At 42.5% G+C, this 15,108-nt stretch overlaps 1 protein-coding gene across 1 annotated transcript in view; it reads right to left on the bottom strand.

Annotated features, from left to right (window-relative positions):
* The window catches only part of GDF11 (growth differentiation factor 11), a 355,478-nt gene extending 340,576 nt beyond the window's left edge, over positions 1-14,902 (bottom strand). Inside the window, exon 1 of the mRNA XM_088473142.1 lies at positions 14,503-14,902. Coding sequence (XP_088329268.1) covers positions 14,503-14,902 — 400 coding nt within the window. The remainder of the gene's footprint in view (positions 1-14,502) is intronic.
* Positions 14,903-15,108: the final 206 nt, after the last annotated feature.

Raw genomic sequence — 15,108 nt, 5'->3', positions numbered from 1 at the left:
AAGAGCCTGCTGCGAAAACTTAGAAATAATGGGCCTGATTCAGAGCCGGACGCTCTGACCAGAGAGCTCGCTCTGAATCAGGGCCCTCCTACCTAAACTTGGAGCGGCCTCTTGGACGCTCGCATAGCTGTGGGTTACCACCCACAGCTTATGCGAGCGTCCATGATGATGGTCGCGATGGTCAAGACCATCACGACCATCGGGCTTGCGACGAGACCCTGCGGTAGCATCTCGGTGACCACAAGCCCTGGAGTGATTTTGGCTCTATCAGAGCCCATGGGAACGCCTCCATCTGGCAGCCACGCCCCCGGCATGCCCACCAAAGGAGGCGTGCTGTCAATCAACATCGACAGCACGTCCCCTTTGGTGCGAGACCTGGAGCGACGGCTTCCCCGTCGCTCCCCGGGTCTCGCGCATGCGCACGACGGAGCTCCCTCCGTCATGCGCATGCGCAATAGGGCACCATCGACCCGCTTGCGATCGGTCAGCGCTCGCGAGCGGGTCTGAATCAGGCCCAATATCCGCAAACATAGCTTTACAGAAGTAAAGTTGAACAGGTGTAATTCAAATTGCATAGAGTACTGATTAAGGAACCCTCTATAGACCTTAGGGTCTGCTTTAAATTTCAGTGGCATTAGAATGTATAGTTGAGAGTGAGATGCACTTAACAGTACCAAGCGACTAGAACAGGAATTAAATCTGCAGCAGGAGGTGATAGTACAACAATGTAAAGCATCGTCTGTGCTTGACCATCTTTCTGACACACAGCTATTGACATTCAATACCTAGGTACACTACCTGTTCACTTCTGAGAGCAACTGTTTATAAAGCGAGTTTGGGTATCACAGTACCCACATATACCTACCTAGCACTTGTATTAGTCTTCAGAAAGATGAAAACAGTAACTTGCATGAGCTTCTCTGTAAGGTATCCGGACTTCAGATAGACAGTAAAAAGGTCGACAGTGTATAAATAGACAACAGATGTTAGACACAGAAAAGGTCGACGTGGAAGAAGGTCGACAGGTGCAAATGGTTGACATAGTCGGTCAATGTGAGAATGGTCGACACAAATGGTCGACACTTTTTTTTTTAAGGGTTAGGCACTTATCGGAGGATTAGGCACTTACTCCTACAATTAGTGTTAGGCACATATGCCGATGGTTAGGGTTAGGCACTTACCGAAGGATTAGGGTTAGGCACTAGAAGGGATGGTTAGGTCAGGCACATACCCCGACGGTTAGGGTTAGGCACCAGAAGGGAGGGTTAGGGTTAGGCACCAAGGGTTAGGATGAACATTAGGGTTAGAAAAAAAAATGCGTGGACAATGTGTGTTGACCATTTTCGTGTCGACCTTTTGACAATGTCGACCATTTGTACCTGTCGACCTTCTTCCATATCGACCTTTTGACTAACATCTGGTGTCTATCTACACACTGTCGACCTTTTTACGATCTATCTTTTATACCATAACCCTCTGTAGACGCTGGGGGCTCGATTCAGAGCCACTGGCTAGAGGCGTACGCTCACACCCAGCGTATGCAAATTCAGCAAAGTGACGGCATGGCAAGCGATTGCATGGCAAGGCATAAGCATGGCCCTAGCGTGCGATCGCTTTGTGTATGTAGACACCCACCAGCCTGTCTTATGCACCCATCTGTACATCGGGTACCATCGGAAGTGAAAGCAGCACTTGAGGTTGACTATACCCTACCGCAAGCACTGCGAACACTTCAGTGTGAAAGACAACCAGGTGACGTGTACTATGACACTGCCTGTTAAATATGCACGGATCTGAAATGGTGTTAAGAAGCTCAGGCACGCCTGCATTCGCACCTCCACTCCCTCGTTTGGGCAGCTACGAGCGAATGCTTCTTAGCGACCAGGCCTGAATCAGGCCTTGGGTTCAATGATGGGAAATGATGGGATTTGATCTACTTCAACAATTTATTTTATCAAGACTAGTGGGGTTTTTTTCCTGTGGGGGGCAATGAGTGTGTTTTTTTCTGTGTGGGGGGCAAAATATGTTGTTTTCCTGTGTGGGCCAATATGTGTGTCTTTTTCCAGGTTTATATGACCACTTTTTTTTTTTTTATTATTATTTTTTTTTATTGAAGCATCATATGCAGCGACAAATATACAATACAAAAACATAATAACAAAAGTCAATACAATACAAAAGCACAAACACAAAATAATAAAAAATAACATACAGTATCTAAATAGAACAGAATGCCACATCAGGAAACAATCATTAACAATAACTAAATAGAGGCTAAACGGAGCAGAATGTCAGCATTAAGGAAACCTGTAGTATAAAAGAAACATATAAACGAAGTCCAATGTAGAACAAAGAAAAAAAAAGGTCACTCCCCACACATCCATTAGGGAAGGCTAATATTATAGATTTGAGTTTTAATATCAGTTGGTAGGGTGTCTATGTAGCTCTCGCACATATCAAAAAACTTTTCTGTCTTAGATTCTTTAGCAAGACCTACATCTACCCAGTTTATTCTGAAATTCTGACAAGATAAAATAGCTTGGCCTTAAATAATGACAGAGTGGGTGCAGATGGGTGATTCCAAGTTGGAAGAATGGCCTTACGAGCTGAGGCTCCAATGGCCATCAGCAGCCACCTGCCACCAGAGGTGATACGAGAATGAGTAGGAATAATCCCAAAAATAGCCCAGTCTGGTAGGAATGGCAAAAAAATACTCAATGAAGCCTCCACATATACTTTAACCTGTAGCTAGAAGCCACAAATCAAGGGGCACTGCCGAAGACAATGACATGTCAGTATTTGGCTTGGCACATCTATAACAAGTATGTGTTGGAGATTGTCCTATGATAAAGCCCCTATGAGGTGACAGGAAGGTTCTATGCAGAATATTTAAAGACATCTCTGTATACATTGTGGAAGGTAACATTACCAAATAATTTAGAAAATGTACTATTTAGAACACAAATGATTGTACTAATTTAGAACACAAATTGTCATCATTTTTAAGGCTTTGTACGCTAACTTTTGTGAATCTCTCTGGTGGCTGTGAAAAATGACTGTAAACAATGTTCGCTTTAAAATTAGCTTGTGTTTTAGTGTATTTACTAGCAAACTAGTCCATAAATGTTCTATCCATTTGTTTTAACCTTTCCCCTTTCATTATTTTCTCTTTTCTACTTTTTCCATTTACATATAATAACTCAATTTAGAACTCTAGTTATGTCCAAAATACCATTCAATAGCAGCTCAGTCTTCTTGTGTTTGTAGGTCTGTTGGCCTGGCCCTGCCAGCATCACCAGGCCCTAGGGCCTGCATTCGCAGCATCACCAGGCCCAAGACCCTACCCACACATTGACAAACTCAGACCCTTATAGCAGCAGGCTTAGAGCCTAGCCGCTCTCTCTCTACTCTGCCATAACTGACCCTACCAGCATCAGTCCCAGTTTTGTCCCGTCCCTGCACTGATACCTGGCTCTGCTCCAGCCAAAGCCTCTTGGCCTACACCATTTTTGTATTCAAGGTCTGCAGCACACAGATCCCAGGTCTGATCAATAACAGCCTCGATCACCCTTTTCACAATTTCCTTAAGGTCGTCCAAGAAACTTACTGTGGGAAGATTATCCTGAGCTCAGTCAGGCCCTCGTTAAAGGTAGGCTGTCCACACTCTTCCCTCTCAGCACCTGGTATGTTCTGAGTGTCAATTTTTTTTTGTTGTAATTTGTTTGACTTTTATAATAATAACAATGATAAGATTCTGTCTGTTTTACATAAGTGAAATGTAAAATTTGAAATTTAAGACAACAAACACCAAAGTTTACATAATTTGGTTATGAACTGTAAAAATAAATTCACTAGCCACTTATGGATGTGGTATGCCATGAATGTTGACATGGTCTGAATGCCAACATGGTCACAATATTTACATTTGACGAGTCAACAATCACAATGTCGACATTGACATGTCAACATTATGCATGTCAACAGTGAAGATGTCGACAATACTATTTTAACCTAACCACAACCATAACGTTCTTCATAATATAGACATGCCTAATGTTGTCAACATTATGAACATGTCTTCATTCTGACCGAATATATTGACATTCTGACTGTTGACATTCTGAATGTTGACATATACCCCTTTCCCATCGCATTCCTGGTTTGTATCTGGGATTTTGTACACCGGTCTATCCCGGGTGGCACCTGAGTGAGACTGTCGGTCCGACCTGCCTTATTGCCGGGCCGATTACATCACCACCATCATGTACCAAGCCGGCGCTGTGAATGGGTCCCGGGACATAATATGTGAATAATCTTTCTCCAGGCTATGGGCGTGATTCAGCAGCGGATGCAATGCCCATATATTTGCAGATCGAGTGATTGCAATTGCGCACACGCAGTGACTAAGTTATTTCAGAGCAACCATTTGCAAAGTAAGTGACAGGTAGTCAGCATTTGGGGGTGGTAGCTTACAGACTTACAATCTACTTGAATGATGATGTGTGTCGATACTGATGTTGACGCTGTTGCACATGGTCGGACAGATATGAGAAGGCAGCAAAATTAGCATATTTTCGCAGCTGCGATTGCATTAGCATCCGCTGCAGAATCAGGCCCTATATCTCTTGCTCATTATGTACACTACTGTGTAACTGCTACAACTGTGAAGATTCCCACACACAATGATTTACATCTGCAATTCAATCATACTCCATTAGGTCTTTACAATTCTGTATATGGCAACCAAGATATTTAACCAATGCAATCTAATCCAAAACATCTTTCATAAATGTGATTGGACATGTCTGATGAGTTCGATTGTGAATAATTTATCAGATCAAACACCCACATTAAACAATCCTTTTACTGCAAAGCGCTCAAAATCTCAAGTAGCTCAAAATTGTATTGTTCTATGCTTACACAGGTTTCTTAAAATAATATTTAATAAAATACATAAAAATATGTGAGTGGAGTAAGTGAGTAGGGAGCTTTATTTGTGAAAATTAAAGATAATTAACTCATGCTGGGTCAACTTGCTTTTTAGGTTTATGCCCTTTAATGCAGACCACAAGGAAGGCAAAAATGTTTATGTCTTTTGGGGGGTGTCTAATATAACTGGTGCACACACGTAACTATAGGATGATCTCAGAAACATTTCTAAATATATTACGGGGCTGAAGCATAGCTGAACTTAAGTCCATTTGTGGAGTGTATATTGCGTGTTTTCATTCTGTGCATGCTTTGAAACCAAGAACAAGCAACTATGGGTGATGCAGTCGTCAATAGCATCTGCACTTACAACTGAAGGGGTAAACTAGGCTGCAACCGGGAATGTTTATGTAAGCAGTGTTCACAGAGGGCGTACTGATGGAAATGTTGGCTATGCAGAGTTGCGTGGAAGCATAAATACTCATGTTTTCAGATAAATAGGGGATGATTCAGAGGTGGACACAGTTGCAGTAACAACTGAGACTTTTGTCCTGTTGCAGCAGCTCAATGATGTGTAGCGTTCCCGCTAGGCTGTTTTAGCGGGGCGCGGCGCCCTGCCCTCCTTCTGGAGGGCAAAAAGCACCCTGCCCTCCAGGAGGAGGGCAAAAATCGCCCTGCCCTCACAGCCTGCGGGTGCCGTTCTCACCCGCGGGATGCAGTGTCCCGCGGGTGGAGAAACATGCGGTGTCCCGGTCACCGCCGGAGAATAGACGCCAGGCGCATGCACCCAGCATCTATTCTCCCTTTCTGCAGCGCTTGGGGGCTGCCCGGCATGTCCGTAAGCGCCGGGCACGCCCCCAAGTATGACGAAAAGGGGACGCGTCTTATAGACACGCCCCCTTTTCATGACCATGCCCCCTTTTCGGGGGCGCGCTTAATATTGCCCTCTCTAGCTCCGGCGCCCTGCCTGCCGCCGGAGCTAGAGTGAACACTAGATGTGCATACAAAGTCACGCAATCAGTGGACCATCAGCCGCACCATCGGACCTTGCACTTGCCTATGGCAGGCACAGAATGTCTGAGGGTCAATGACAGAAAATGTCAGTGGAACTGCGGCTTTAGACACGCCCATGACCGTTAGCCACCCCCCAGGTTACCGCCCAGAAATGCCCATCAAAATTTAATGGATCTCCATGCAATTCCAGTCTGCATCCACCGGCGTTAACCATTGGGATGCATTTGCCGAGGGAAAACATTGGACGCAAGCTTTCCCTGCGTCCCTATAGTTTGCACCATCTAGGTCAGGTGTAAATTCGCAATGAGAATGATGGTTATCAAACCAAGTGTATGGATAGGGCGGTCCAGACGCAGAGATTAATGCAAATGGACGAATATACACATTTATTTCTGTACAAGCAATGGAGGAACAATTATGTCTAACTTGCATTAATTAGTTTTTGGAAATTTTCCTCTTCGTTCCACATTCCCAGCACCAAGTCTGGCGGGATGTAGTATATACTTCTGAGTTTTCTTTTCAAGGACAAACATCTTATACTGTTGCCTCCACAGATATTGTATCACAACAATACTGGTTTGCTATAAGATGACACAGGACAATTCCTTATGGTTCCACTGGCAGCCATTGTGGGTTTACTGCGCATGTTTTAGGTGTTTGTTATTTATTATAAGATGACACAGGGAATGAAGAGTGTGCAAATGCCCACAGGTAAGAGTGCCAGATATGACAATGATTTACTTCACTGACTGTTTTCAATATTACCCATACTGTCTAATTAGAAGTTTTTTTAAAATGTTAATATTTGATACAGGTTTGGTTTCATCATATACAGTGCCTTGCAAAAGTATTCACCCCCCTTTGCATTTTTCATGTTTTGCTGCCTCACAACCTTGAATTCAATGGATTGTTTGGAGGTGTGCATCATTTCATATACAGAACATGCCTACAACTGTGAAGTTGTGTTTTTTTTATATTGAGAATCAAACAACATTTAGGACAACATAACAGAAAACTTCAGCGTGCATAACTATTCACCCCCCTAAAGTCAGTACTTTGTCGAGCCACCTTTTGCGGCAATTACAGCCGCAAGTCGCTTTGGATAAGTCTCTATGAGCTTGCCACATCGTGCCCCTGGGATTTTTGCCCATTCCTCAAGGCAAAACTGCTCCAGCTCCTTCATGTTGGATGGTTTCCGCTTGTGAACAGCAATCTTCAAGTCTGACCACAGATTCTCAATTAGATTGAGATCAGGGCTTTGACTGGGCCATTCCAACACATTTAAATGTTTCCCCTTAAACCACTCGAGTGTTGTTTTAGCAGTATGCTTCGGGTCATTGTCCTGCTGGAAGGTGAACCTCCATCTCTCCGACAATCACAATGATTACAGTCAGTGCAGAGTCTGCACTGACAGGTGGGGATTGCGGGCGGACACCTTGCACATGCCTATGCCCTTCAATGATGTTCATGCCTGTTGATGGTATGCGTAGCAAGGCATAATTCTCAAGCATACTTGCCTATTTGCACTGCCAGGAGAGTAGACCAGTAAACTAAGGAATCAGTGGGGATCACCAAAGGAAGAACAGAGATGGAAGTGTAACTCAGTAGTTTAGGATCTGAACTGAGATATTAATCAGTAGATCATCTAAGCAAAACTGCTCTTGGTGTGATGAAATACTTAAAAAAAGAAAAAAAAAAGTCCATTATTTTAAATAAATACTCCCCCAAACCCTTTTTCTCCACTTTATTAAATCCCAAAGGGATTGTCACCTTTCTTCGTCTTTTCCAGGTTAATCCTAAGGATAGAATAAAAAAAAAGCACCTGTTAAATGACACTGAACTTGTGGAGACCCAACATGAATGACAGATTCCTGTCAGCAGATAACCAGCCCAGTGTGACTTTGCTCTGATTGGCTAAAAATGAGCAAGCTGCTCTTAACGGTTATAAAATGAGAAAGCTGATTTGATCAGTTATTAGCAGCTAGACCCTATATGGGGTCTTAGTAAACTTTATGGTGTCAATCAATTCATTGCAAGCAGTAGTTTGGAGTCATTTACACGGGCTATTTTTTCAGTCCATTGTATTAACTTGCCAAATAAGAAGAAAAATATAATTTCTTTTGAATTACAAGTGTAATATAGTTAAGAATGAGGAATTGGTGGAGTATTTAATTAAAATAAAGGACTTGTGACCATACTCACCGCACAAAACATAACTGTATCATTAATTTATGGTGGTTTTCTCAGATATACAAGTGTCACATATCAAATTAATTAGCACAATCTCCTGGTGCCACCTAGACGTATTTTGGCAAAAAAGACGCCCAGCACTATCAGAGTCTCACGGGACCAGGCACACCAAAAGGGGGTGTTTAGTGCGACTGCAGCAAAGACAAGTGAGGACACATCTGTATGTGTGTGTGTGTGTATGTGTGTACAGGAATCGGTATGTAATGCCGGCAGCTATTTAGCCGCCGGATCAAATACTGACAGCGGCAGCCCGACAGATCGAAATCCCGACTGCAGCAGGTAAGTACCCTAACCCTCTCCTCTCCCTACCCTAACCCTCCCTTAGTGGTGCCTAACCCTAAACTCCCCCCCCCTAGTGCCTAACCCTAACCTACTCCCGTTAGTGCCTAAACCTAACCCCCCCTCCCTGCACCCTAAAGCTAACCCTCCCAGGGGGGGTGCCTAACCCTAAACCTCCCCCAGTGGTGCCTAACCCTAACCCCCCCTTTGCCTACCCTAACCTTCTTGGGAGGGGTTCCCAACCCTACCCCCCCCACGACTAAACGCTAAAACACCCGGCTTACCTTCGTTCGGTACGCCGGGTGTCGGGATTTTGTAATGGTGCTAATGATAGGCGTCGGGATTTCGACGCCTATCTTTAGTCCCCTTTCGGGATGTCAGTGTCGGGATATCGTCGGGCGGGATGGCGCCCACCGGTATCCTGACTACACATTTTGAATGCATTGCAAACTGAATATTTGTAGTGTTTACCTTTTCTTTTCCTTAGTCTTAAGCTAGGTACATACTACACGTGCAAGCATGGTGTCTGTGACCACTCTGCATTACCACTGCAACGGTCCCGCGATGGGGGGGAAGTTGGGGGAGATGCATACACGCTGCGTGTATGCAGAGGTAGAATAGACGCTGTGCGCATGCGCACAGCATCTATTCTTAGTACGGGGGAAACCCGGGGGCTGCCCAGCATCTCGGAGATGCTGGGCACGCCCCATTAGCGATGTAAACGGGGGCATGTCATCTGACCACGACCCCTTTACAATTAGGCCACACACCCCAATTAGGCCACTCCCTCCCATCAAATGTTGGGAGGTATGCCATTGTGCAATGTGTACTCCCAACCTGTAGTTTCCACACATAGTTCATCACATCGCCCCATCTGATGTGCTGCACATCAAATGGGTCAATGCCATGTAAGATGTGGAGTACACACAGGCATCGTTCACAATGGTCATACAGTGTGTACGCCATTACAAATAAATCACACCATCGGAAGGTCAGTCAGATGATCACTGTGTCGTTCAGGAGTGTACCCAGCTTAACTTGTACTATACTGATCAAAGCTGGCCCCAGAATATTAGTACAAGTTTGCTTTTTCTTTATCCCTTCATCTTGTAAAATCAGGCCAAAATTAGATTATGGCAGTGAAGACAGAACTACCAGCGAAGATCAGCATAATAACTGCCAGTTATGTTTAGCATAGCAGCTGGGTGATTAGCATGCTATTTGTTGAAGACTTTGCCTCCCACCCCAGGTGAGGGGGAAATTAAGATTTTTATTGATCCTTGAGATAGCGGTGTAGAAAGGAACTGTGGCAAGCATGTAGAGGTAAGATGAAGTAAAAAAAAACCTTTAAAACAGCAGGGATTGTGTCAGGCTGGAGCATGAAGGACCCATTGGAGGTTTGTGATAGAGCCCAGGACAATAGTATATAAACAGGGCCTGATTTAGGGTTCTGACCATCTTAGGCCAATATATTCATAGTGCCCCACCATCACCACCAATCTTTACGTCTTGAGTCACAGAAACGGAAGGCATTTTAGGTGAGACTGACAAACAATATAGAGAGTAGCCCAGAGACCTATATACAATACAGCAAGCATTCCACAGCCCACCATTCAATACAGAGAGCATACTAGTGACCACCATAAAATACCAAGAGCATCATAGTGACTGACATACAATGCACAGAGCATCCTAGTGAACACCATACAATACACAGAGCATCCTAGTGACCGTCATACAATACAGATATTCCCATACAATACAATAAAGACAGCACCATAGTGACCACTGTACAAAATATTTATCTGTACTTATCTGTACTTATATAATTATTTTAGAATAGCAATGTGTATATTCAAAATGTACTGCCTGATTTCTCTACCTGCATATTTGGGGGCTCCATCTGTTCTGGAAGTACTGGCTGTTATGAGGCATGGCTAGTTTCCTGATTCCAAGAGTTTTGTAGGATTACTACTGTAGCCTTCGCTCATTCAGTGTAGATCCTTATGTGGCAGACAAGGCTTGTCACACACACAGGGCCTGTCCGACACAGTAGCTGAGCAGTGGGGACGAGATGTCCATTGTCCTGTTGCTGGTGGTTCTTCTCACTCAGCTATAACAGTGACCAAGGGGAGCAGATGTCAGAGGGGAGGAGCAAAAGTCAGGGGCAGGAGCAGAAGTTAGGCGGTGTACCCCATGAAAACTCAGTGGGGCAAGTTCTATAGTAGAATGGTGGTGCTCCTGATCCACTAAAGCACAAGTGTTATTTGCTCCGCCCATGCTTCTATGTTGGACACATAGGTGAAAGCTACTCTTTGTTACAAAGAGTTTAATTTATAATGTGTGATGCACACTTGTTAGTAGAATATTACTTTCAGTGTCAATTTACTTGAGGTATCAGTTTTAAAGCAGTTTACATGCAGTATCTTTTTACATTCTGAAGCATAGAAACATATTCCAATAGGAAGACCGATAATTCGTATAATACTGAGATTTCATATAGGAACAATTTTCAAGAATTATCCTTGAAACTTGTTACTATGCCTACAAAAAGGTTCTATGCATTCTATTGAAACATTGAGTTCTTTTCCCGGTGACATAGATTTAGTAATGTTTTATAGAATTAGATAAAGCCTGCTGAAGAATAAAAGGTATTGAAGCAGGTTATGTGATAGTCTCACTCTGCCACAAGGTTATCACGCAACACAAAAGTTCTTCTTCATGAAAGGATCTAATAAAATTGTTAGGTAGTTGAAACAACTCTGTGTTCTTTAGTTACTAGAAATAAAATGCATTATGTAAGATTACTATTATATAAGAGATTTTGTTAGCTCTCTCATCAAGAACGCCCAAAAGACAATATTTTCCAATGATAATAGACCACATTAATCTAAACTCTGAAAACATACATACATCCATGAAACATCAGGCATTGCAAAATCCTTAGAGACCAATATAATACACAATGTACTGATTTCACTTGTTTCTGTCCACTAAATTTAACTTCCTGCAAGAAAATATTCTCCTTTCTTCGGAATTCTAGCTAAAAGAGTGCTAGTGCATGCATAAAAGTACATAAAAGTTACCAATATAATATTGTTTTTCTTAGATTTTAGGTCTGTACAGGCCTACGCTGAAACAAAGGGATACATTAGACATTCAGCATTACTACACTGCAACTGCATGATTATTAAATGTTTATGTGGACAGAAAAGGGTTTTGTCACTGATACTGGAGGACATACTGTAATGTATTAAAGCTTGATGTGAGATAAAATTGTGAGATATATATCACCAACCAATCAGCTTCTAACTTACATTTTATAAGAAATGATAGTTTGGAGCTGATTGGTTGGTGATATAAATTTCACAATTTTATCTCACATCAAGCTTTGATACATATGCCCCTGGGTCTCAAGACAACTACATGAAAGATCTCTGGTACCAGTGTCAAATAGCTGTGTGCTGTTGCTATACTGCATTTTCCTTTGTTTTGTAATATGTGAATGTCCTCAATAAAGGTTGGGTCTGTATAACAGTGTTATAATACACTATGCATACATACTTTAGTGCTTTGTTGTTCAAAACAACAATACTTATGCTTTCACGCTTAATTTCAACACATTACATAACAATGCAGAGAAACAGATTATGACTGAATGCACCATTTATTAGTGTTGTCCCAGACAATCTAACTGCACCACTATTCTGCGCATAGATGGAGTGTACGTTTCAATGTAAATTAAATGCTGACTGAAGAAGACTTTGGCCATTTGACAAACAGCACTTAGCGTTACTGAAAATTCAGTTACAGGTACAATGCTTGTTGGATCCCATTTCACTAACATGGATAAGCATGCAGAGCGAAGAGGCAGTGTGACCAGGGACATAATAATGTTTAGCTTTTTAGCATGAGTTGGAATAGACATAGGAGATTAGAAATGCTTCTAGTCACATTCCTTTAACACTGCCAAATGGATCTGTCCATCTCCTCCCAAAACCAATGAAAAGGACAACACAAGGACCCCATGGGGGTAACCACAGCCAGTCTTTGTTATTACTGCACATGGTAAAAAGGAAAAACCAACAGAAGTGACCTGAGGATAACAAAAGACTAGAGAGAATGAGCCACGGAGAACGCAGAACCCGGGCAAAAATAAAAGCGGATAAAACAGCAAGGAATTAGCAAAAGGGATAACCAGGGGAGGAAAAAAAAGTAGAGAAAAGAAAGGAGGTTTAAAATGCAAAAGAAATAGGTGGCAAGGGAGAAAGAAAATGAAATAAGTCCAATGAAAGAAAATAAAAATAATACATTGAAAAGCTTACAAATAAGAAAAGGTTAAATAAGTGAAAGAAGTAAAATTTTGGAAATGGTAAAACAGCAACGTAAGAATTAAGAGTTTTTAAAATAGCAATATAGCAGGGCACATACGCTTTTGCTGAGAGAGTGCTATAATTTGATAAAAGAAGATATTGAAGAGTATAGTGTTCTAGGGCTCTGGAGTAACAATGCAGTGAAATACAGCATATGTGAAAGAACAAAGAACTGTAAAGAATGACTAATCAATGCTGATGTTTGCATTATTGTATTAACAATCAGCAATGTGAATCTGTACACAATCTGTACACAGATTGCAAGATGTGACACAGCAGTCTCCAGCTTTTGACAATGACTATCAGATGGAGAATGGCACCAGCTGCCTGGAGAAGTTTGTCCTGTCAGAATGCAGGAAGCAAGTCACTTGTTGATCAATAGTATTCAGGTAGATAAGGGTGTGAGCATACCATCCTTATGTTAGTTGCTGCAGAAACATACCATTATAATATATTCTGTGTTCCCTCTGTCAATCTTTTTGCAGCTTGAGTCATAGTATCATGAAGAAATGTAACACTTTATTAATGAGAGGTCTAGGGGTAATCAACTCACTTATGAAGAAGCTTATGTAAAAACATAACATGTTACTACTGACAGCACAGTATATGCAAAGTATAATACCAATTAGTTTTATGTAAGCATGCACATTGAAGTTGAATTAGGAATACTGTACTTTACAGTATACAATGAGATATAACACCACAAGTACACAACACATATAAATATGAAGCATTATCACTCATCAGAACGCTAAAGGTTAAATAATACATTTTAGCTGTCACTTGTACATGGTATTACTGCACAATCCATATTTACAACGCAAAGCATGATGTAGATTCTAGCACTGTTACAGGTTTTTGTACACAGGTCATTATCTCTGTCCCTGTTTTATGGCCACTAGACTTGTATTAAAATAAAGTTCCAAACTAAAGCAAAGGTAAATCTCAATTGTGCTTACTGTTGTGTGGCATGACGTATATAAAGCTGTTCATAGTTCACAATCACATCCATAGACAACGATGACATAATAATGCCTCAGGTTACAATAGTGGATGCAAAGCAATTCACAATGTTTTCTCCACGACTTGTCTAGCGGGTTCCAAATATTGTAAAGGAACTTTTAATTCACTCTTCCAACAGTTCCTAGAGTACTTCATGCAAAGCTGTCACTACTGGCATACACTGCACATAATAATGATATTGGCGTAAAAAGAGCATATGGGATATATAGCAAACGAACATGGCAAAAATAACTAAGCTCAGCAACATTCCGACTTTTTGCCACTAGCCATAAAAGTAATGGTTATCTTTGCTAACCCTCAGCTGAAGCAATTGTGTGACACAATGAAGTTGTCATTTAACCCTTTATGCCGGCGACATCTGCCATTTATATCTATGTATTCTATGTATTATACAGCACGCCTGCCACACATAGCCTGCGTCACATTTTCCTGCTTTGATGATCAGTCGGGGGAGCTGTCACACGTGGGTACAAAGCACGTGTAAGTGAGGTGGCCGTGACAGGCAGTCACCTTCAGTGCTATGGGGATAAGGCTTTGATACATTGTGTTACACTGATTGGCACTTTACTAATGTACTGTAGAGCAAAAGGGCAGAGTGCATCTAACAGAAGACATAGGGTAAAAGTGGACTTACTTTCCTGTGCCATGCTGATAACAGTCTCCGTGGTGGCATGATACTCATCCTCTTCCACGAAAGCATTATGCTGGAAGGAGTCTCCCTGAAATTCGTGCTGGTCCAGGATCTGCTGCAGAGGGGGTGCTTTAGGCAGCAGCTGGTTCACCACCTCCCGTGTTATATTAGGGGCTTCCTTTAGCCTGAGTTTGCTCAGTATCTGTGATTTAATGCTCTCCAGCCTCATTTCCTTGCTGTGTTTCCTCCACATGCACACCGGGCAGTCCTGTTCCTCACTTTCTCCCACTGAGGTATCCACCTGCACGGGTCCCTTTTCCATGATAGACTCTCCTTTGCTATTGGAAAACTCCATGGACAGGACCAACATGCAGAAGAAGAGAGGGTACCGTTGAGACAGCATAGCTGAGTGTCCAGAGGGGGCTGCTGACTGCTGCTGGTGCAAAGAGGACAGCTGCCTTGTGCAGGTCTTATAGGGGAGGGGTAGGCAACTACAGATCATGTACTAGGCAAAGGGACTCCTTCTTTTTATATCCCAACTGTTCTCTGTCGTAAAATGCTTTCATTGGCTGGAGAGGTAACAAAAGGCCCCTACCAGGGCTGTCAACA

Source organism: Taudactylus pleione, unplaced genomic scaffold, assembly GCF_031769625.1.
Source record: "Taudactylus pleione unplaced genomic scaffold, aTauple2 ptg000130l, whole genome shotgun sequence".
Lineage (NCBI taxonomy): Eukaryota > Metazoa > Chordata > Amphibia > Anura > Myobatrachidae > Taudactylus > Taudactylus pleione.
The sequence above is the reverse complement of the archived record's forward strand: the minus strand, read 5'-3'. Positions and strand labels throughout refer to the sequence as shown.